The following is a 25,589-nucleotide window of genomic DNA, read 5'->3' as shown; positions in this document are numbered from 1 at the left end:
TAGGAAATCCTAAGAAATCCACTAAAACACCATTAGTACTAACAAATAAATTCAGCAAGGTTGCAGGATACAAGATCAAATGATATAAAAATCAATTGTATTTCTATATGCTTGTAATAACTAATCCAAAAATGAAGTTAAGAAAATAATTCCATTTACAAAAGCATCAAGACAGTTTAATACTTAGGAATATATTTAAAAGAAATACAAAACTTATACTATGAAAATGACAAAACATTGCTGGAAGAAATTGATCTAAACAAATTAAAAGTATCACACATTCATGGGCTGGTAAATCAAACAATGCTGAGTTGGCTTTAAAGTCGTCCCTCAGTATCTGGGAACACTGGTTCCAGGACCTGCCATGGATACCAAAATCTGTATGTACTCAAGTCCCCCAAGATACCATGTCGAAGAATTCAACCAATCATAGATCAAAAATGTAGTGCTACATTTATCGAAAAAAGTTTCACATATGCGTGGACCCGTGCAGTTCAAACCAGTGTTGTTCAAGGGTCAAGTGCACTTCTCAAAGTGACCTAGAGTCAACACAATCCCTATCAGAATCCTAGCTGACTTCTTTGCAGAAATCAGCAAATTGATTTGGACCATTAGTTCACACCATATACAAAAAATTAATTCAAAAGGGATTAAATATCTAAATGTAAGAGAAAAACTATACACTCTGAAAAGAGAACAAAGAAGTTAAATCCTTATGACATTGGATCTGGTAATGAATTTCTAGACATGACACCAAAAACATAATCAACAGAAGAAAAAAATAGATAAGACTCCATCAAAATGAAAAATTGACTGTCCTTCAAAGAACACCGTTAAGAAAGTGAGAAGAAAGTCCACAGAATGGGAAAAAATATTTCTAAATCTTACATCAGATAAGTGACTTGTATCTAAAATATATAAAGAACTCCTACAACTCAACAATAAAAAGAAAAATAACCCAATTATAAAAGGGCCAAAGGATCTCCACAGAAGGTACACAAATGGCCAATAAGAACCTGAAAAATGTGTTCCACATCATTAGTCATCAGGGAAGTGTAAATACCATTTACACTTGATGATACCATTTCATACCTACCAGGGTGGCTAAAATCAAAAAGTCAATCAAAATAAGCATTAGCAAGGATGTGGATAAATCAGAACTCTCACACACTGCTGGTGGGGATTTAAAACAAAGCAGCCTTTAGAAAACAGTTTAGCAGCTCCTCAATGATTAAACATAAAGTTACCATACAACCTGGCAACTCCACTGCTAGGCATGTACCCATGAGAAGTGAAAACATGTTCATACAGAAATGTGTACAAGAATGTTTAGAGGAGCATTATTCATAACAGACAAAAGGTAGAAATAATCCACATGCCCACTAGTGGACAAACAGATAAACAAAATGTGATGGAATACTATACAGTGGACTATTTGATCATAAAAAGGAATGAAATACTGATAAATTCTACAACATGGATGGACCCTGAAAACATGCTATGTGAAAGACGCTAGTCCCCAAAGTCCGTATGTTACATGTAATAACTCTATTATATGAAAGTCTAGAATAGGGAAATCTAGAGAGACAGAGAGGAGATTAGTGGTTGCTTAGGACTGGAGGGGATGTGCATGGTGGGGAACAGAAGAGGGGACAGTGGGTGGAGCTGAAGAGTTCATGCTTCTTTTCTGAGGTCATGAGTATGTTCTTAATATGACTGGGAATAGCTGCACAGATCTATGAATATGCTAAATACCATGGAATTGTACATTTTAAGTGGGTGAATTTTATGACATGTGAATTATATTTTAAAACAATGCTTAAAAATGCCATTCTCTTCCACTCAATTTACTAGTACTAGAATCAACTCTTGCCTTCTAGAAGAGCATCTAGTCAGATTTCTTTGGCTTAAATGGCTCAGTCATGGCCATGATCCTTTTTAGACACAAAGTGCATAGTTCAAGGACAGCCCTTTGTGAGACCTTTTCCAGGATACAAATGTGGAAGAGACATCATCAGATCTTTGTCCCAGGGCTGCCTCTGACCTACTGTGCACAGCCAGCAGTTGAGTGATGTTGTGCAATAACATGTTAAACCATTTCTTTTTTTAAGACTGCAACAGCTTGTGATCCTTTAAATATCGTGGGTGGTTACAACCTGGTTTCTTAAAGAATAACTTTTTAAAAGGTAAAATAATGACTCATACAAATATAAAATGAACACATCCAAGATTTTATCTGTCATTAATTAATAAGAGAACTAGTACAATGTAAAAAAGTGGTTCAAAGGAGACTAGAGTGAAGGACAGACCTACTTAGACAACCAGAAATGCTGAAGTAGATTTGCTAATAGATGGAAAATCAGCCGTTTCTATAGGGTGATAATCCTTGGAGTTTTCACAGAACAGAAGTTCAACAGACTGGAGTTATCCCATATATTATGATCAGCCCTTTATCAGTTAACTTCTAATTTCATAGAATTGCAAAGTAATCAAAGACCATGGAAGGCTAAGTGTCCTACAGAATCAGACAATCTTTGAAGGCCCCTCCTCACCAGGCCTAACAATCCGGTGAAAGATACACAGGAAACTTCTCGCCCATTTCAGAGGCTTCTGTAATTTTTCATGACAGGGTTAAGAGAGTTATGTCTATGCGTATAGTCTGATAATTTCTATGCTATTTGATCTAAGATATTTTATCAGTTTTAACACGTACGTTTCCCTCACATCTCTTCAATTATAATTAGAAGCAATTTTCCCCCAGTGCATCTAAAATAATAATGCATCTTACAACTGATGACATCTTGGATATGATTAAATACAGTCATTTCATCCAACTGTAAACTTGAGAAAATGGTTTTGGGGTGGGAAACTGTACCCAGCATCTTCCTTGGGGCAAAAATAATTAATTTTTAAAAAGTCATTCTTATTTTTTTTTATCACCTTTGACTCCTAAACCCTGTGTTTTATGTAAAAATTTTAACAATAGCTTCAAAGTCAGTCACTGATTATCAAAGAACTAAGATACAAAAGATACTGTTCTTGAGTCAGAGAGGAAATACTGATGTCATAGTTTCAGAGAACTATTTTTTTTAAAGCAGTGGAATAGAAAAGAAATAATTAAAATAATAAACGACATTTTAATAATACGAAACATCTCACATACTAGTGTCACAAGTTCACAAAGGTTACAACCTAGGTGTGCGCGGCTATTGTTGAATCATGACAACTGACTACAATCACTTTGTGAGGCATAATGGAGTGAGAATTAAGAATTAAGGAAAGTTCTCACTAAAACTGCATTAGTAGAATGTGCAGCTTTTTAATTTTTTTTAATAGATACCTGAACTGTTCCCTTGTTAGGCTGGCACTTAAAAATCCTCAGAGAACTCCAGCAGAAAATCTTGGTACCTGTACACACTTATTACAAATCATCTCCATAGAGATGGAAAATCTTTTCAAACTGTTTTCTCGGAATTTTTTTTTCCTTTCAGAACTCTTTCACTTGGGCTAGATTTGAGTCTCTTTCAGTCACTGCTATGAAGTTATTCCATTCTGTCATTTATTTCTATAATTCTTTGAAAAACCATATTCAAAGGAACAATGAATGCATAATTTCAAGCTCAATTTGAGTGTTATGAATCAAAGGCCTGAACAAGTAGAAGGCAACTCCATTTAATATTTTTCTTATGCAAAAGTGTAGAGAAGATAAAAATTCTCTGAGAATTTTTATTTTTCTTCCAAATTACTTTTAATTTCCTACCATTACGTCCTCTTTCCTTTCTTCTTCGCTTTCTTTCCTATCTACGGTTTCCCTTTTTCTCTTCATCCCAAGTTCATTGTAGTGATTTTTTAAAAACATCAACTTATTTTATATGGAGAGTCTTTTGTTTACTAATTGGAAACAAGGAAGAATAGCACTGATGACTTTAATTCAAATTTTGAGTGCATCAATCCATAATAACGTGAGTTTGGGCAAATCACTACTTAGAGCCTTGTCTTTAACTGAGAAATGAGGGTATCAGAATCGATGAACTACACCAATGATCAGAGCTGAGGAAAACCAACTAGAACAAAATAAAAGTAGCATTTAAACATACTGTAGTAACACTGTAGAGTGTCACAGAAAAACGTAATGTCTAAAGAGTGGACAGAGTTAAAGACAGATGATGAACAGATAATTAGTCTGACTGTGGATTCATCAACAGCAACAACAGAAATCCCAAAGAGTATGGCTGAAAGAAAAAGGAAGTTTTTATTATATATGTAGTTAAACTGTTAATCAAGGTGGTGGACAAAGAAAAGACATTTTTTGATAGACCTAAGAGCAGACTCCTAGTCACTCTTTCTTTTTAATTTTTAAATTTTTATTTATTTATTTTAATTAATTTTTTTGGGGGGGAGAAGGTAATTAGGTTTATTCATCTATTTATTTCATGGAGGTACTGGGGCTTGAACTCAGGACCTCATGCATGCTAGGCATGCACTGTACCACTGAGCTATACCCCTCTCCCCATTCTTTCTTTCCTCACTGACACGACCTGGGTTTTATTTGGGGTGATTACATCCTTAGACAGAAAATTTCATGTTCTAACCTTCTTTGCAGCTCAGTGGTTATTTGATAGTTCTGGCCACTGAGGCAAAAGATCAGATGCATGAAAAGACTTCTGGGAATCCTGGGAATCCCTGATGCCTTGTTTTCCTGCGGCACCTGCTACCCCATCTCCCTCTCTTCCCTTTTCTCCCTCCTCATGCTGAACGGGGAGCTTGGTGGCTGCAGCTGCAGCAGACATCTTATGTTTTGCGGCAAAGTTTGAAGAAATCGCAGAAGCCCTGCCCTGTAACTACTCACCACTGTACTTTGTTACATAAGGGGAAAAAACTGGCATTTTTACTGTTTCAGTTAGTGTAACTGAATTGGTTACAGATGAAGAAAGAAAGCTTGATGAATAACAAAAATATGACTGTTTATAGAAAACCCAAGTGAATCTATAGTCCCATTTTTAGAAGCAATGGAAACATTCAGCAATATATTAATACACTATACTGAAGTCAATTGTGTATCTCTGTATACCACCGATGAACTCAGGAAATGTAATTTTTTTAAAAGATGTAATTTACAATAGCAGCACAAAATATAAGGTTTCGAGAAATAAATCTTACATAAGAAGTACAGGATATTAAATAAACAAAATTTTTAAATTATTGAAAGCAATTAAAAAGTTGCAAGTAAATGGAGAGATAAATTATGTTTATGGATGGGAAGACTCAACTTTATACAGATACTTTCCTCCCCAATTGTTCTTTTCTCCCCAAATTAATCTATAAATTAAATATGATTCCAATAAAAATTACAATGGAATTGAGTGTTTATGACATTTGTCAAGCTAATGCTGAAGTTTATGAAGAAGAGCAAAAAGCCAGGAACAGCCATAAAATTTCAAAAAATCAAGGTTAGAAGACTCAGCTTGCCACATTTCAATATTTACTATAAAGCTTCAGTAATTAAGGCAGTGTGGTGTCAGTGCAGGAAGAAGAATGTAGGTCAAGGGGAGAGACTAGAGATTCAAGAAATATACCCATGAATATGAAAACTTACGGTATATCGCAAATCACTGGAGAAAGGATGATAAATGATGCTAAGGCAACTGGTTATCAGCAAAGAAAAAAATTAGATCCCTAACTCATATCATACACAAAAATCGATTTCAGGTAAAAGAAAAGACCTAAAAGAAAACATTAAAACTAAAATGTGAGAACATCTTTATGACCAGAGGGAATGGAAAAATGACTTATGACACAAAAATTCATCTTAAAAAATAAGACTGATAAATTTGACTACCTTTAACTCAATAACCTTTCTGCATACAAAAGCACCATAAACAAATGGAAAAGGCAAAGTACAGCCGGGAAGAAGCTCATTAGGATCTGACGAGCTCCTAAGAATTAATAAGAAAGAAACGAATAGTGCAAAGGTTAAAAGGGCAAAAGCAATTCACAGAAGAGGAAACTCACATTGCTAATGACTCCAAAAAGTTGCTTTCCCTCATCGGCAATCAGAGATGACAAGGAAATGTCATCTACACTCATTGGACTGGCAGAAATGATTAAATCTGACAGTACCAAGAATGGGGTGAGGACATGGAGCGCGGGAGCCCTCACATACTCCTGGAATGAGAGTGCACGGGTAGAACCACTGTCAGAGCCGTACGGCGTGCCGAGTACAGGTGAGCATGCATTTGTGTGTGATGCAGCTGCTGCACTCCCACATGCATTCATCCAGACACATGTCACAGAGTATCCACAGCACACTGCTATGAAATAAAACATGGTAATACAGGAAGTCTCAACAATGTTTGTGAAGATTCACATCTGGGCGATGGGTACCACCACAGGCACTTGTTTTAAAGGCAGTGATGTCAACTATCACAAATTCAAACAGGTGAATCAGACCCCTTTTAGAACTCGTGGCATCACAGAGTGAGGATGCCAGGCTCGGGACCACCTGAGGAAGGTTTTGATGTCTTTCCTTATGAAATTTGCTTATTCTCCTTGACCCAAGACCTGAGCAGCCCCTGACTACGTTACTGCATCTCTGTTCTCCTCTTCTGGGCCCGGCCCCACCCTGTCACTATGTAGGCGTGATGGACAAATTGACACTGACCTCAGGACTCTGTTTTTACAAGGACACTGAGTAAAGCAGGAGCCTCTCAGTGAAAAAAAAAAAAAATCTCTGCACTTCTCTTCAAGCCAACATGGTGCATTTCACAGTTATTTTTAGTACTTCTTAATGAGGTAACATTACCACTCAGAAAACCCCAACAATTAGCACTTTACCAGAGATCACTGATGAAATACTTTGTGTCCCAACTCTATTGCTTTCCATACCCTGTGAAACTGCTAGTCCTTATTTTCACAAAGCTGTAGAAAAAAAAAGTAATTATTTCAAGAGTCTAAGCCAGCAGTAAACAGACAGATAAGTAATAGTGTAGAGTACTTTGGCAGGATTGAAACATTAACGCAGATTAAAAGCCACATCGTGCCCAAGACCCCTTCCTGGAGTAAACTTTATCACACAGGATTAGGATGCGTGCGTTACTGTGGGACACAGAGGATCCCAGGATGTTCTAAAGAGCACCAAACAATGCTGTCTATTCTATGACTCTCGCTGGTTACCAAAGGATAAAGAAAGCTAACTGTCTTGGTGCCAGCCCTGGAAAACGAGGTCACTACCAGATCCAGGAGGAAGTTCACCATAGTCTCGATTGGGTCCTTAGAAAGAATGGGAACTCCAGACAGTACAGCAATTGTTTTAGGCTGGAAATATTTTCAAAACAGCTTCTAGCGGGAGCTGGTGTCAGTTTGAGCTAACCAGCTTCAAAGCCTGTCAGATTTCCATGCGCTGGAGAAGATCTGTTCTCCCGGTCCTTTTCAAATTCTGATGTGCTTTCCTGTCATTCGCTTTGAAACATCTCTAGTTTTCCCTAATTGTTTCAGCAGTGGCTCATTGAAAGGCCTTTTAAAATGTCTTTTTATCTTCAATTTATTTATTTCCTTAAATACTTATTTCCTTGTGGGACCCCTAAAGTTTCACATGTTATAAAAGAATGACATGGTTCCATATTTTACTCTGTACGACCTTAGAGGTATTGGTCAATCAGGAGAACGTATCTTTGACAGAGCTCTTTGATTAAATTACTGTTATTCTTAACTAGGGGCTGATTTGTTTCACTATGCCTGATGGTTTCTTCTTAAATCAGCATTTATTTCATAAACCGATCCACCTTATTTTTTGTTCTTTTCAAACTGACAGTTTCAGTATCACTAGTACCTCGTACACTTAGTAAGTATGGGAAAACCTGTTAAAATTTAGTAGGAATAGCTAATCTTATAAAATCTCAGGCATTTGACTACAAAAAGAACTCCACTTTAGTTAGAATAGCTACTTCTCTGGAAAAGTAAAGTAGGTTTCAGGCACACAAAATCATGAAGAAGGTTGAGCAAAGAGTTCTTAGGTACAACACCAAAAGTATGACCTATAAAAGAAAAGAACTGGACTTCATTAAAATTAAATTAAATTAATGAATTTTGTTAATTAAATTTCAGAAAATGAAAAGATAAGCCGAAGACTCTGAGAAAATATTTTCAAATCATGTATCTGATAAAGGACTTTTACCTAGAATACATGAAGGAATCTTACACTTCAGCATGAACAGATAACCCAGTTAAAATCTATGCAAAAGATCTGAATAGACATTATTCCAAAGAAAATATACAAATGGCCCATAAGCACACGAAACGACGTTCAACATCAGTAGTCATCAAGAAAGAGCAAAAAAAAAACCCACAATGAGATACCACTTCATACTCACTGGGATGGTAATAATAATATTAACTACAACAGCAATAATAAAGATTCAAAAAGCTCCCTTTATGCAAGGGTTTTACTTACTGAGGTTCCACTTCAGGCCTGTCGTTGTAACCCGCTTGCATGGCTGTCCAACAGGAATAAGGCCACACCACTCACCTTCCAGTCCGGTGTCTACACACAATTTGTGTTTTCCCTGCAGAAGAGAAGGAATGATCATTAAGACGGGAGAAGAAAGAAAGGGACCTTAATGTGCACTGAAGACCTGGGTCCCGTGTACCAGGTACCATCCTAGGAACTTCACGCAGCTTATTATACTTAATTCTAACAACAAATTTATGTAATATGTGCTGAATAATCCTGGGAACTTTCACCTGACTTAATCCTAGCAACAATTTTACAAGATAGCTTATTGGGGCTTGTTTTTTTTTTAACCATTTTTTTAAGTAAATTTACAATGTTGTGTTAGCTTCAGGTATTCAGCCAAGTGACTCAGTTATACACACACACACACACAGATATATTTTTTTCCAGATTCTTTTCCATTATAGGTTATCACAAGATATTGAATATAGCTCCCTGTGCTATACAGTAGGTCCTTGTTTACTATTTTATATATAGAAATGTGTATCTGTTAACTTCAAACTCCTAATTTATCCTCCCTCCCACCCTCGCCACTTTACCCTTTGGTAACCATGTTTGTTTTCTATATCTGTGAGTCTGTTTCTGGTTTGTAAATAATTTTTTTTTTAAGATTCTACATATAAGTGATATCACAGGGTATTTGTCTTTGTCTGACTTATTTCACTTAGTATGATAATCTCTAGGTACATCTATGTTGCTGCAAATGGCATTATGTTATTCATTGTCATGGCTAAGTATTGTTCCGTTGTATATATATAATCATATCATATATATACCACATCTTTATCCATTCAATTGTTGATGGACATGTAGGTGGCTTCCATGTCCTGGCTGTTGTAAATAGTGCTGCTATGATACATGGGGGTGCAGGTATCTCATCAAATAAGAATTTTCGTCTTTACTGAATATATGCCCAAGAGTAGGATTTTAGGATCATGTGGTAACCCTGCTTTTAGTTTTTCAAGGAACTCCATGCTATTCTCCACAGTGACTGCACCAATTTACATTCCCACCAAGAGTGCAGGAGGGTTTCTTTTCCTTCACACCTTCTCCAGCATTTATTATTTGTACACTTACTAATGATGGCCATTCTGACTGGTGTGAGGTGATACCTCATTGTAGTTTTCATTTGTATTTCTCTAAAAATTAGTGATGTTGAACATCTTTGCATATGCCTGTTGGCCATCTGTATGTCTTCTTCAGAGGAATGTTTATTTAAGTCTTCTGTCCATTTTTTGTGTGGCTTGGTTTTTTTTTGTATTAAGTTGCAGGAGCTGTTTGTATACTTTAGAAATTAGTCCCTTGTTGGTAGCAATTGTTGCAATTATTTTCTTCCAGTCCGTAGGCTGTCTTTTTGTTTTTTAATTGTTAATTGTTACTTTTACATAACAGAAAACTGAAGTTTTGTAAGATTAAATGTGTCCAGGAGCACACAGATAACAAGGGGCAGAATCAGGATTCCTGCTTAGACCTGCCAATTCCAAAGACTAAACTGACTCCACCTGCTAAAGGTGTAGCCCTAAATGATATGGAGTTCTAGGGTCTTCATCCAACACTTGCTTGAATGTAAATACAGCATTGTTTCCTAAGTAAAATCTCTCCTTTTTATTTGAGGACAGGGCTTTAACCTTCAGCATTCAGTGTCAATCCTGCTAGTGGTTAACACATTTCCTATACCCATGGCCACTCTGGGGGATGCTCAGTGAGAGAAGTACCTCTACCATGAGACAGAGGATCTGCCCTGAGAAATGGGAATGCTTCTTCTATTCTGATATAATTTACCTTATTTTCAACTTTTCAATTTACAGGAGGGTTAACGTTAAAATCCTCAATCAAGGCCATAATGCTTGCTTTTAAATAAAATACTTGGGAACTCCTCTTCCACAAAGTAATGGTTTTCCATTCCAACCCTATTCATTATCCTTAGGGTATACAATCTTTGTAGAAAGATACCTCAAATCCTTAAGGGAAAATGTCAAGGCATGCATGCATTGAATAACAGAATAAAAAAGGTACCTTTCATAATTCAAGTAACTCTGAAGGAATAAGTGCCAAAAGATTTTCTGTAATATAGTATCTTTTTAAACTATACTTACTATATGACGTATTACCATGTCTCCTTGTACCGTTGTTTCACTTTTATTCTAACTATGCTTTTTATACTGTATGTTGTAAGTTTCTGAGAACTTATTCTACTGTATACAGGCCTCAACATATGAGTAGGCTTTGTCTTTTGTCAAAAGATTGCTTTTTTTAGGAAAACAATTCTCCAGGTTACATATGAGTCCTTGTATTTAACACAAGTTCATTCAGACACTTACTGCCTATGCAATTCATATACATATATTTCTATTTGAACATTCAATCAGAGGGCATACATTCAATTCGAAGGGCTTAAATACACACAAAAAATAAAAAATTTTTTAAAGAAAATATAAAATACATTTGAACTTGGTGTTCATCTTTGGAAGAAAAGACAGGCAATGCATCCAGGTATACACCAAGGAACAGATTAGATGCACACAGAGAAATGTGGGTGGACTGAAAACCCAGTGCATTGTAAAAGCATAATGCATAGTAGGAAACAGAATCATGGTAAATTACAGAACCCCATCTATGTCGATTAAAATAAATGTAAACACAGTAAGATACTTTCTCTAACTACAAAATTAAAAATACAAGTATTTAAAAATTACTGTATTAATTAACATCAATTTACATATTAGTTAAATTTAAACATTTATATATATATCAACAAGGATTACATATGTATAAACAAGGATTCTCGCTTGGACCAGGGGTGATAATGTGCCATGAACTGACAAGGGTAATTGACTCGACACTGAAATCTCACAAACATAAAATAACAAGGAAGTTTTTTAAGATATTAAGCAATACAAGACAGAAATTCTTAGACTCTTCTGAAGAAAAAACATATAGAGAAAATAGTCTAATAATTCTAAGCAGTAACTCAAGAAATAACGAGATACAGCCATGGAAAAAACTCAGGAGTGAAATAAAAACTAATCTTGTTCTTGAATCATTATATCTTTGGTGTTTTCTTTTAGTGTAATTTAGAGCAAAACCATATAAACCATATTATAGTTGTAGAACATTTCTATATATTTCAGTACAAAAGTAATGCTATAACTGTCAGAAGGCACAGGTAAGGAAAATGGTAGAAAAAGTGCAGTGGCCCTCATTTTCTCACTATTTTACACCAGAGGGGAGTCAGGATATAGAACCTAAATGGGCAGATTTTTTAAAAGGGGGGACTGTAAACCCTGCTGGGCTCAGTGAGTCACTGGTGACGTGGGCGACATGCCTGAGGAGCAGCCATGGGACTGAGGAGTGAGATGTGCAGTCGGTCTGATCTTCATGCAGCCAATTACCCATTCGTGAACCCCTAAGCTAACGTCGGAGACGAGTTACACAACTGTACACAGCAAACTGTCATCAGCGCGCGGAAGGCAATGCACCGGGAAGCAGCAAAGACGACAGATCAGAGGCCTGACCAGGTGTGGGGAGTGGAGGGCGGCGTGTAGGCCAGGGGCTCCCTGAGGAACGATGCCTGTGCGGGAACCGAAGGACGGACAGAAGCCAACTCTGCCCCGGGAGGGGAACCAATTTTTAGGGCAGTGGAGCTATTCTGTACGACCTGTAACGGTGAATACGTCGCACTGTGCATTTCTCAAAACACATCGTATGTATAACACAGGGAATGAACCCTAATGCAAATTATGTAATTTCCTTAATAACACATCCATTTTTTTGTTTACTCTTTGTAACAAATGTACTGCACTAACGCAAGATAATGGGGGAAACTGCGAACAGGAGAGGAGGTACATGGGAACTCTCTATCTAATCTGCTCGATTTTCTGTAAATGTAAAACTACTCTAAAAATAAAGGGCATTAATTTTTTTTTCAAGTCTCTCAATGACTTTCAGTTTCTGATCCCCTAACAAACAGCTATATGCTGGTGGGTTTGAAACCCATGCCAGCTAGATGAGAGTTCCCACATACGGCCGCTTCTCAGCAGCCTTTTACAACTTTGTTCTGCTTTTCTTCTCCCTTTAAAAAAAAAGGGGGGGTTTGTTTGTTTAAGCCGGGAGTCACCTTTATTTCTTTGTATAACTTTTCCCTAAGTTGATTTACACTAAATAGCTCGCCACATGAATTCTGGGTTTTGTTTTTCCCTACTAGTCTCCTTTACAGAAATCATTGTCTCTGAAGATATAGATGCTAAATACGAATTATGGTCCACAGATGCCTAACATAATACACTTTAACGAATTTGGCAGCAGTAACAAAGCCTCCTTTATAATCAAAGGAGTTACTGAGAGAGAGAGAGTATTGTAGAAATTTTGATCTCAGTAGAATTCCTTTGGCTTCAGCAGCGAAGGAACAGGAAGCAATGGTGACTTCTCATGTTGGCAGATTCCAGCTGGAGAGGGCTATACTCCAGGGTTCCCCATCAGAAGGCACGTGTATCAGAGGGGTTACAGGCAACCTGTAGCCTCCGAGGCACTGGGTGGCTGAGGACACAGGACAGAGAAGGACAGAGACACACACCTGGCCCTGATGGCTCTACCTCTGTCCTGATAATGGTGTCTCCAACAAGGAGACCTGCTGTTAGAGACAGACTTCTTTGTTCCTGATCAAAGAGACTCGTGTCCTTGGGCTGTCTTATTTTCAGTGTGTTACAGCTAATTCCTGTCGTTCAGCTGAAGACTTTCCTCCCTCTGTCTGTGGCCTGCTTCACGGTCTGGCAGTGGTCAGCGGAACAAGTGACCGTGTTTGGAGCTCTGGCTCACTCCAACAAAGGATGGTAAAGGAAATGAGGAGTGATTTCTCCACTCATGAATATTAACTTCCTGAGGAGATTCTTCAGCTTGGATCATAATGCAAAGGAAACAGCTCGTATACCTGTTAAGTTTTATTATCCCAGGGAGAGGGTAAATGTTACAAAATCCACTGATTTAAATGACACAACGGTAAGCTTTCTTTTCTAGCCTTGCTGTATATTCACTGCCTTCCTCATTATTTTAAGACTCAACAGACCCTGAAATTTTCAGTCTGGGAGTAAGTAAGTTTGTGGACCTAAGAAGTCACAGACAGGTAGGTCTTAGCCTACAATCAATGAACAGTTCTTTCTCTTGTTTCAAAAGGCGTTTAGCCACGTGTGAGTGGTCTTTGTGTGGATAAATAGGCAAATTTAGCTTTGTATGGTTAACAGAGAGCAGTATTATGCTTTTCTCCTATATCCTCAAGTCCACGTGACACCGTTACAATGGACACCAAAAGGCATTTTTGTCCATTTCTCAGATTTCTCAGCTCATAATATACGCCAGCCTATATGGGATTTGACGCAGGCAGGTGTGCAGCTGACATTAAAGAACTTCCCTAAAGACCGATGCCATTCATGGCGACTAGAGGCATGTGCCCTAATCACTGACTTCCATCTGCTCTCATGAATCACTGCATGGCTTCCTGTTCTGTCCTGTGTTCTGAGCCAAGATAACTCTTTGAAGTCAAAGGTATTTCTACATGGTAAAGACAGAACAAAAATCAATCACAGACAGTTTGGTTCTCCAACCATGGTAATTTTTTTTTTAACATATTAACAACCTCAGTAAGGGATGGAATTGCAATTCAGTGAAAGGAAACAAAGACATTGCCTGGCTCCTATGCTGGAAGTCACACTTACAAGCACATAAATGACAAACAGCATGACAGTCACCGTCCCTAGGCTGCAATGCCAAACTAGACCAAAATATACACAAGAAGATACCTAACGGCAGGGTAAGAAATCACTGTCCCTTTGTATTTTACCTCCTTTTTGCAAATGGACATGACTGAGAGAAAAGACAAAGCTCACTGCAGATTTTGCTTGTGTACAAAGACCAAACATTGAGCCATCTGAATCCTGTTTACATCTTTAAATCCTTAAATCCAATAACTGTGCCAAGTTTTATTCAAAGATTTCTTAATGTGGGTCTCACAAAATACACAGCAGTTTAACAAGATCATTCACAAAGCCAATGAACATAGGAAGAACACAAAAGGACTTCCTACTTAGTGCAAAAGACTCGAGGAGCAGGTGCCAATGCTAGTTTATAAAGTAAATAACCAGTCATCAAATTGCTGCTAAAGCTGAACTTCCACCCGTGGCTAATTGTAGCTAAACTCTCTGCACAAGGTTAGACCCGGTATGAATGAACATTGCTGTACACTGATTAAACACAAGGCTAACCTCTGCTAACCCATCTTTTGTTAGTTTGTCCAGGTACTTAAAAAAATTTATCAGTTAACACTACAGGAATTTAAGTTGCCTGCAGGAAAGAGTAGTGAAAGTCAACAGAAGGATCTACACTACATTTACCAGGAGACGAGGCTCACCTCCCACACAGACAGACTATAGTGCTGGTACATTGTCATACTGTGACTGCTCACATGACCAGAAGTAGTCACAAGAGAAATGGTCTTCCCAGTGAACTTGTCGTTGTAAAATGTCAGAGCTAGAGGACTTGTATATTTACTTTTGTTTGGCTATATAAATGTAGAATTCAAAACACAAGTGCACTGGTTTAACAGATATTTATTTATCATTGATTGATTGACTGTGTTTTCTTTTGAAAATGCATTAATACAGTATCTATATAGCTTTTAGAGTTTCAAATCGTGTCATAACCACATTTTTCCAAAGTGCATTCCACAGACCGCTACTCGCCGGGTCAGGGAAGATTAGAACAAATGCTCCTTGGAGCCTTCTCTTGTAAATCACAACTCACACCAGCAGGCTAAGTGTTCTAGGTATGCTTGTGGCAAAAACCCTATTTCCCTGAGCGAGTGCTTCCTAAACTTACTTGGCTACAGCTCCTCTACCAGACCCTTAAATAACACCTCACAGTTACCCATGGGATTTACATTTCATGAAATCTACCTAAGAACACACTGATTTGGGACGATTTTGCACGTAGCACCTACAACTAGGAATTTGGTGTAATACTTCCACAGCAGGAACATTTTTCAATGTTACATTGTGAAATTAATAACCTCCATCTGATTTTTGTTTTTGAAAATACTCAGTAGTAAATTGAGGCTGAAATCACGCATCTTTTGACAAGAGAGGTAGGCTTACTCTCCTAGCAAGAGGTTAATAACAATACTGGATGCATGTTTAAACAAAACCAAACCTTGTGAACACTCGTTAAGCCAGTTTACTTAAAAGTCAAAAATATTTATGAACCCCCCCATAAATATTATGAAATATTTATGAAATATTTATGAAACCCCCCTATGCTGTTAGCGACAGTAAAATACTATGATAGGCGAATCTCCTCATTAACCCCCAACACTAGACTATTTCAAAATAAAGCTGATGAAACTGATGTTTGTCCTTTCTTTCCAAGCACCACAGTATTGATGCTTTTTTCCCCCCAATGTATCCTACCCTATCTTTATGCTGCCCTTTTATTGCAGTCAGAGAAAATAACCTGGTGATGCTTTCACACTAAATTGTCAGAAACCTACTGTTTGCCCCTCCAAAAGATACGGACATTTTAACTGATGACTTCTGAAGACAATACTTGTCCCAGAAGCAAGCAGTGGAAACAGGACAGGTTATACTGAAAGATATGTTCTGAATCCAGAGTGATTGCAGAGTGCTCCAACTACTTCAGACAAATGCTACTCTACTTAATGTGTGGCGTATCAGGACGCCCACGTTCCCCCTATAGTCTTTCTTAGGCTATTTCTCCATCCTTGGCTGAGAGACGCTTCGAAGCAAAGGTCAAACGCTACCTTTTAATGAACCCTCCCTCTGTATTCCAGTTAACATAGATCATACTTATTTCTAACGGCTGCAATCTTGAATTACTTATACCACAAAATAGAGCATCTTGTTACTGTGTTGCATCTCTCAAATGGGTTCATATTATATCTTTTAAAAGGATAACATTTCTTTTAAGGCAAAAACCCCTGCCTTTTGTTTCTGTTGCATTTTTAGCCCAGGGGAAGGGACATATTAAGTGTCTAATAAGTATCTGACTAATGGTTTAGAGTAAACGGAAAAAGTGTTGATAAAAGGGGGTCAATATGCTTAGAAAAATCTCTATCAAAATTAGAGTAGATGAGGGAGGGTCCAGTTGAACTGAAAGGTCTCAATGCAGACACCTTGATAGAATTTCCTGTATAGATAACGCCTACTTCATTGGACACCGGGACAAACCACACACAACCAATAATTATGAATACCCCACCAAACAGTAGTCAAAACACACTTCACCGTGTGTACAGAGTATACATTTCATGTTTGTATGTAAAATGGGCATAACAGTACTAACTTCTTGGGTTATTTTGAGGACTAATGAGATCACATGTGTAAGATGCAAAGAACAGGGCTTCAAACATTCCTATTACAAACACTGTTTCACTTACCCCTCTTCTCCATCTGGCAAGTCCTCCAAGTTTCATTTGAACACAAGTTTTCTTTCCACTTTTCTCTGTTGTTTATCTTATAAAAACCTAGTCACTTTGTCTCAGTAATTTTTAAAGGAAAAAAAGTAACTATGCTTCACAAGATCGATATAAAATATTAGCAAGAGGGGAGAAAGACAAAAATGTTTTATGTGAACATTTTTCTGTTTAACCTTCATAAGATGAGGTATCTTAAAGAGAAGAATCCTATCTGCATTTGCTATTAAGAAGCTCTAGTTTTCAGTAAACTATTATAAACAATGAGTTCCTATACTCTGAAAGAGTCTACACACCTCCCCAACTTTGTTCAATTTTAGAAAAGTTCTCAGAACTCTTTCTGAGGGCTCACATATGGTCATCACATCCAAAATGTAGTTCTTCAAGTTAACTTTTGGAATTCTTAATTTGAACTCAGCCAAGTACAAAGGTAACACAAGCTTCTCTTTCTTTAATACAAGCAAATAGTTTAAATAAAATTCAACTCAGACTCTAAGTCCACTGAACTTGTTTCTCAGACTTTCTCATAATGGGGAGAGCTTTGATGGGAGTGCCAACGCTGTAACATGTATTTCAACTGCCCCCCTTGCCTCCTCAGCTACGCCTTCTAGATTAGAGTTGAATGCAACAGAAAACCAGCTTCCCACGGCGACTCCAACCACAGACATCCTCCTCCACCTGACCCCTCCCTTTTGTCAGATTTATCAAGCCCCCATACCCTTCTCTTTTCTGCTCTCCCAGAAGCTGCACGTCATTAAGACTGGCAGGGGAGTGGAGGCTGGGGGCCAGGTGGTCTGACAGGGGAGGGAAGTACTGGATCAGCCTATTCATTATCCTATCAAACGCCTCAGGAAGTGAGATGCAGTCTGGCGGAGGCTGAGCACGGTTAACTGAGCCGGGTGTCTCATTCTGGTGTTTTCGTTCGGTTTTGCTTTCCACTCATGTTCACAATGCTCATGGGATATTGTTAGTTCTCCTGAAGAAGGTGGAAAGAAAGGGACGGCTTTGCATTAATTTATTTCAAACCTCAGCATGACTATCAAACTTCCTGTATTGGAGGAAATAATGAGAAAGTTCCAGGGAAAGAAAAAGAGAGATGTAAATACGGCAGCAACTTTTGAATATCTGCTGTGACTTCATCTTCTTTTGGACACCATGATTCTCCTAACAACCTGGAGTGGTAGGACGACGCTAAGATAGAGACTGTAGACTCAGAACAAACAGTCAGTAACTTGCTCAAGGTCACTCAACTAGTAATTAGTAGATGTGGGATCTAAACCCGAGTAGGCTGTGATTTTTAAAGCTCTTTAAAAAAAAAAAAAAACTGTATCATCATGGTTTTCTAGGCTTCTCACTTAAAAAGCCAGTTAGACCATTTCATTCCTTTGCTCTTCTTCCCATTCTACTTTTTGTTCCCTATAGTCAATCATCAAGCTTTTACATGATCTTATCCAAAGTTGGCCCTAAAATAATAAATACTTGTACAGTAAATAATTTAATAACTAAATAACTACCTTCCTTGACTTCATCCACCTCTGTTCAACATTTCCCATCTATTTACATATCCCCATTCATTTAGTTTGCCCTCTGCTAGAGACAGTATGAGGAGGATGCTGATAAGGATGTGTGGGGACACTCATTCATGTTTTTTTTCCTATTGAAGTGTAGCTGATTTACAATGCTTTTTTAGTTACTGGCGTACAGCATAATGATTCAGTTATATATATTCTTTTTCATATTTTTTATTATAGGTTATTATAAGATATTGAACATTGTTCCCTGTGCTATACAGTAGGACCTTGTTTATCTATTTTATATATAGCAGTTTGTATCTGCTAATCCCAAACTCCGAATTTACCCCTCCCCCACTCTTCCCCCCTTTGGTCACCATAAATTTGTTTTCTATGTCTGTAAGTCTGCTTCTGTTTTGTAAATAAGTTCATCTGTATCATTTTTTTAGATTCCACATATAAGTGTTATCATATGACATTTGTCATTCTCTGTCTGACTTACTTCACTTAGTATGATAATCTCTAGGTCCATCCAAGTTTTCAAAACACACATATTGGGTCTCCCAGAAGTTCACAAAGAATGGTTAAAGCAAAATCAACGACTGGGCTAAGGCTAGGAAAATTAATGTACAAAAGTGTTCTTTTTTTGTTTGTTTGTTTGTTTTTTTAAGATCTGACTATTTTTCAGTCAGGAACAGATAGCACAATTTTGCTTTCCCCACCCCACCCAGATCCTATACAATTATAAATTACAAGCAGTAATTAAGTCAGATGGTACAAGTTCCAAGACTCAGTTCATGCATCATCACCTCTTGGATGGAAGCCCTTCTTCTCCAAAGCCTCACATGAACCCCAGCCTGGGTTACCTGCACACCCTCTAGGCTCCATAGAGCACCGTTTAAAGTCTAACCCCCTTACTGGAAGATAGATACCTCAAGGAGAGAAGCCCTATCTCATTAGTTTTTACATCTTTAAAGCACTGTACAATCTTGAACACATAGTAGGAATACAATGAATATTTACCAATAGGGGGCATTATGCTTAGCTGTTTTCATATAACTCTCTCAACCTCCAACTCCCATGCCAGCCACCACCTTACTAACCTATTACATTAAAACTCCTAGAAAGGGTTGTCTAAATTCACTGTTTCCAGTTCCTCTCCTCCAGGTCTTACACTCATGTTCATTCCAAGTTAGTCTTGCCCCCAACTCTTTTCCAAAGGGGCTTTCGTCAAGATAACCAACAACCTCCAAATTGCTAAAGCCAACGGTCAGTTATCGGTCCTCATCGACTTGACCTACCAGTAGAATTCGCAATGGGTTACCACTCACTGTTCCTTGATACACTATCTCCACTTTGCTTCTAGAATACCACCATCTCTTGGTTTTCTTTTTCACCCACAATTTCTTTTGCTGTTTTCTCCTTTTCTCTCCAAATCCTCAAGTTGGACCGCTTCAGGGCTCAGTCTCTTAGTCTCAGCTAGACTTACCTATCTAACCTATCTTCATTTATGTCCTTTGTGAGCTGAGTCATTTGGATGTTGGCAAATCCCAAATTCATGTCTCTAGCCTAGACTTCTCTCTCTGACTCTGCTCCTGAACATAAAACTGCCTGTTGGACACATCCTGACGTTTTACCTCAAACCCACCCCAGTACGGTGCTTTTGATCTGAGTGGGTATCTACTCTATCCTTCCAATTGCTCAGGTGAAAAGTTTCTCTTCTTTTTTCATGTCCATAAGGAAACCCTATTTACTCTACATTCTAAATATATCCAGATTCCTGTCACTTTTCATAGTTTCTTTCAATACAGCCCTCTCCAAGCCACCATGAGAAGATTTCCTTTTGTCCCACCAGAGTCAACTCAACTGCCAAAGTGATCCCTTTAAAAAATAAGGCAGACTCACCTACCTCCACACTGACCCCACTTCTCAAGAGAAGTACTCCTAGCTTTCTGAAAATTCTCCAATTCCTCCTTCTCGCCCCTGGGGAGTCTGGCTTGACTTCAGATCCTGTCCACGGAGTGAGTCTGAGAGAAATGCTGTCATTATTAATAAATCCTTGTTTTGAGCTAGCCTGAGGGGTCTGTTCTATGCACAGTGCTGGGGTTACATGCACAGGTGCTGGACAAAGACTTCATGGACTTGAACCCCTTTTCACCGTATTAGTGTTTCATTTTCCTCATCTATTAACCCAGAATAAAAAGACTGTTTTGAGAATTAAGTGACTTGACATATGATGTACTTAGAATAGTGCCTGCCGCAGAGTAAATGCTCCATAAGCATTTGCTATTATTTTCATCATACAAAAGCACTAAAATGGGCAACAAAACAAGGCATTACTTTTAATTTTAGACAGTCAATTTACCTGCCTCTCACTTTTCACGTCAAGAATGTTAGGATAATTTTGTCTTCTGAAAGCAATCTGAAAAGTACCCCATAATAGACTGCATATTATATATTGGCAAAATGTGGAAATAAATATACCTTTCCACTTATACAGATCACAGTCTTAATTGTCACAGTAGTCTTATTCTGGTACCTCTTACATATGAAGTAAGATTCTTTCACATCAGAAAGGCAAAAGTACCGATTTTCAGAAGCGGATCATTTTCAACGTCTTGAGGTGAAATTATGCCAAGATTTCTGAGAGAAACATCACACCTTAACAGCTTAGCTTTATGGTTCTGTGCTGTAAAGGAGATTAGCATCACGATGGCACAATGAAGCAACCAGGTGTGATGCACTGGGTTTGAAGTCACAACCAACATCACAGCAGTCTTCATGTTCGTCACAAGTCAAGTGTGTTGGAGGATGATCACGGTCAAAATTATCTCACAACTGAACTACTAATCCTTTACTCTCTCCTCTTCCTACAAGTGTGTGTGTTCATGTACGTCTCAGTCTTTTGTCATATTTCTCTGTGGTGGTAAGTCTCCAAGATGGCACCCGATGAACCTTGCTTCCTGGTATTTATCCCCTGGCCTAGTGACCCCCCACACAAAATAGGGCTAACCTGTGTGTACCAATAGGCCCATGTGGAGAGGAACGGAGCTGCTCCCTGGCTCCCCTCCACCCCCACCACCAGCAGCACTGACCTGCCAGCGATGCCAGTGAACTACCCGGGAATCATATGACTGACGCTCGAACAACTGAACTTCATGAGACTCATCCCTCCCACACACACAAAAAAAGCTTGAAACATCCAAAAAAAAGACCAAATTCCACATCTGCAGAAAAATTCTGAGACATAATAAATGTTTATTTTTGTTTTATGCCATCTAAGTTTTGTGGTGGCTTGTTACACAGCCATAGGTTCCGACACTTTTGATCTCTTTCCAGACGCCCTTGTCTGCTTGCTGTAGACGCCCCTACTTTTCCCCTCATTTCCTATGTGCTTTCTGCTTCTTTAAGTGTCCCTAAAACAGAGCAACAGGTGTATATGTGTGTATACATATATGTGCATATATGTATATATTTACTTTGTTCAAAGGAATATGTGGATCCCTTTTAAAAGGTGAAATTATGAAAAGTTTTATTTTCCTTTGTTTCCATAGGAAAACAACCAGCTTCTGTCTGACCTCTTCCCTGGGTTATCTGGACTGGTTCTCCGCTCATCCTTACTCTTTCCTGAACTACCAACATGGGAACGGTAGGGATGAAGTGAGTGGGAAAAGAGTTCCGGAAGCTCCTTCCATCACTAAATTGCAACTTCGTGAAATTAAGACAGATAACACAATCATGAAAACAGAACATTTTATGCTTAACAATATGATACATATCTTAATTCACTATACTCTATGTGATTATTAAAAAAGACTACATTAAAGCAAGAATGAGCCATATTTCAAAATGAATTTGGCATGGGGGGCGGGTAGGCATTAAAAATAAGCATTAACAATCCCACTTCTTATCCAGAAGTCATTTACTTAATTTCATGTAAATAAATGACAAAATGTGACCACACAGTTATTTTTAAATTTGGTTTGGATGAAGTTTCCAAAATTGGAACCTTTGCTCCCAGACGTACTTCAGGAACAACATGCAAGAGGCTGCTTCCTACGTTCTCCCCCCTGTGTTTTCTCCTCTTCTAATTTGTTTATACAATACAAATTTTGTTTTAGTTCTGCTGCTACCAGTTTATGGTATCCCAGCATCTCCACAACGTTGGAAAAGAACAGGTCCCCACAACACAGCAGAATTACCAATGTATTTATGGTCCTATTATTTGACAGGGAAGGTCAGAGCTTCTCAGAGTTTATTCATAACCTGCACCAGCTTTCAATTCTTTGAAAATTGCTCCTTGATACCTGGCTTCCCTGAAATCACAGAGACTGGCAGCCACTCTCTTAAAGCATAAATCAGATTCTAAATAACTGATAGCACTTTTTTCCTCTAGATCTGGACAAGGAAAGCACTGTATTTTTATTGTTGAAAGCAAGCACTTAGGAAAAAAAAGTGCACCGAGGATGTTTTTAGGGTTTAATTTCTGAAATCATCTGTAAGAAAACAGTCTTTGAGATTAAAAAAAATAAAGGCCCTGTTCTTGAATGTTCTTGAATGACACTGTCGTTTTTATATCTTCTCCTCTTTCATTCTCCAAATCCAAAGTCAATACTATCATGAACTTACTGTTTATCAGGATTAATCCTGTCATGACCTTGCTGTTCTTTACTTAAAATGTGCAAAATGTGGGATTTTGGTGTGCCCTAATACAAGCCAATGACACGATGGCAAGTGAAATCAATAGATATATGTAAAAGCAACCAGCCTTTAGAAGAAACAAGGATGATTAAAGAGAGACACGTGATTTTTTTTAAAAAGGCAGAACAAAATATTTTGAATTTTTTCCTATAAGATGTCAGTAATTCTTTGTTGCAGGGTACATTAGGAAGTAAATCGAGGGAAGACTTTATTCTAATAATTCGTAACATTATTATGTTAAGTATTGGACACTTAACATCACAGTCACAGTAGTTGTCCATTTCTTCTGAGATACACTGACGTACTTGGTGAAGGGTCCAAAAAACCACACCAGGTGAAAAACAGCTGAAAAGCAGGCATGGTTTTCAGTTGAAGAGCCATCTCTTTCTACTGATCTATGGAACTGATTAAATGTTGCTTTTCTATTTAGTTGTTTATCTCAGTTAAAATTAATATGATCTTATTAAGGGCCATTCAGATGACTATAAGAGAAGACTGGCCCCGAACCTCAGTCGCTGTATTTTAGCTTGTTAAAACGTCGTGTTGGCAACAGTGGTGCTGAGTCAGCAGCACGGCGGTGAGAACAAGCACCGACTCTGAGGGTCTGACTCCCTGGGACCCAGTGCTGATCTGCCACTTACTGGCCAGGTGACTTTGGACAGTTCTATTAACTTATGCCTCAAAACTCATCTGCAAAACTGAGCTGATGATATGATCTACCATCACAGAGTTGTTGCCAAGGTTAAATTAAGTAGGACACATTGAGTGCTTAGAACAGTGCCTGGCACACAGTTGTTAATAAGTCTTAGCTATTCCATTCTCATTTTGTTACAGCAAATAACAAAACGACCGAGATAGGTAGAATGTGTGAATGATGTGCCTGTGTGAGGAAAGGGTCCTGCTGTCCATCTTTAATTATTCTCTAATGTCATTGGATAAGCTGACGGAGAAAACAAGAGGCAGACAGCAAGTGACAACCTGCACATGGTGCTTTACTAGGAAACACATTCATCACATTAACGTCACTACTGTCTGCTTTACGCCTATTCAACACAACCTCAGTCCTCACGCTCAGGCCAGTCTACACAGCAGTGTTAGGTCACTCTCCCAATATCTCAAGGCTGCTGCGAAAACACAGACCAAGTAAGTGGGTAGAGAGCCTACCGCATGAAAGAAAAACCAACACAACCAAATCATTATTTGTCTTAAAAAATGCTATAATTTTACTGCTTTATTTTACATCCTCGTACATCAACCCCACAATTTACCGTGCTGCTCTATTTGGACAGATTATTCTAACAGCAGTCAAAATCTGAATCCTTACCTCCTGACTCTAAGTTGAACACCATGGTTATATAAGAAGTTACTGGGAACCTGTCCTTTTGTGGAAATTTTAATTCTCAATGAATTTTTATATAATATACGTAAGTAGCACTTCTTAAATCTGCTACTTCTTAGATAGCAATGAATAAATAATGTTCTAAAGTTTCCCACCCTTTCTCTCCTTACCCAAATGATGCTTGAATAGAATACATTTTTAAGAATCAGAATAATTCTGTTTGTGAGAAGTCAGCAGGGTGTGGCAAGGAAGAGCACAGGGTACAGAGAGAGCACAGAATTAAGGTAAATACAATGCTTATGACCTCAAAGAAATCTCTTTCTCCAGGCCCCCTTGACAGTCTCCCCACCTGCCCTTTGCGACTGAATGTGTTAACACAAGTGCAACATGCCTGACATATTCTTCTGGTTTTTCTCACTGAAGGGGAAACTTTTAGATGAGCCCGATTTTAAAATAAGAAGAGACGTAAAAGCTAACAGCGTGACAAAGTTAGTGGGGATGGGTGGAAAACGGAAAGAATCGGGGCAGAAGAGAACGTAATCAAATTCCATACGTCGGCCAGCTCTCAGTTCTAAGCGGTACTGGGAGGAGCTGCTGAATTTGAGACGTGTCAAGACAGCCCATTTCAGAGCATGAGGCTAGGTTACAACAAGTCTTCTAAGCACTTAAAACTCAAATGAATATGGAGTGGACAATGAGACTTTTTTCCTCCAAAATGTAAGCCTGATGAAGAATGCCTGAAAGTACCACCAGTTACTTCCACGAGTGCTCAGCACTGCAACATTAAGGAGCTTTTTTTTCCCCCTGTACTTAAACTTTTTCTCTGTTTCAGCTCCTTAAGGTTGCTTAACATCCACTGTTGGAAAAATATCACCTCGGTAAACCTAACTTGCTAAGGGAATATACCTTCTTCCTAAATAATAAAAACCAACAATGAATATATTTGAAGTTCTCAAACCATAGGTTGTGTTAATGACTGAATGCCCTAACGAGAGTTTTAGTATTACTTACAACAACCAAAAGGATTAGCTCTACTTGAAATGCATGTATATG

General features: G+C 38.2%; 1 protein-coding gene across 11 annotated transcripts in view; it reads right to left on the bottom strand.

Moving 5' to 3' along the window:
* Nucleotides 1-25,589, bottom strand: part of TPK1 (thiamin pyrophosphokinase 1) — a 320,519-nt gene that overhangs the window by 88,436 nt on the left and 206,494 nt on the right. For all 11 annotated transcript variants that reach the window (XR_012074168.1, XR_012074172.1, XR_012074169.1 and 8 more), the window contains one exon: nt 8,450-8,561. Coding sequence is in view for 3 of the 11 variants with exons in the window: in XM_072964303.1 (XP_072820404.1) it covers nt 8,450-8,561 (112 nt within the window). In the remaining 8 variants the exon portion in view is untranslated. The remainder of the gene's footprint in view (nt 1-8,449; nt 8,562-25,589) is intronic.

This window comes from Vicugna pacos, chromosome 7 (genome assembly GCF_048564905.1).
Source record: "Vicugna pacos chromosome 7, VicPac4, whole genome shotgun sequence".
Lineage (NCBI taxonomy): Eukaryota > Metazoa > Chordata > Mammalia > Artiodactyla > Camelidae > Vicugna > Vicugna pacos.
This window is presented reverse-complemented; position numbering and strand designations above follow the sequence as displayed.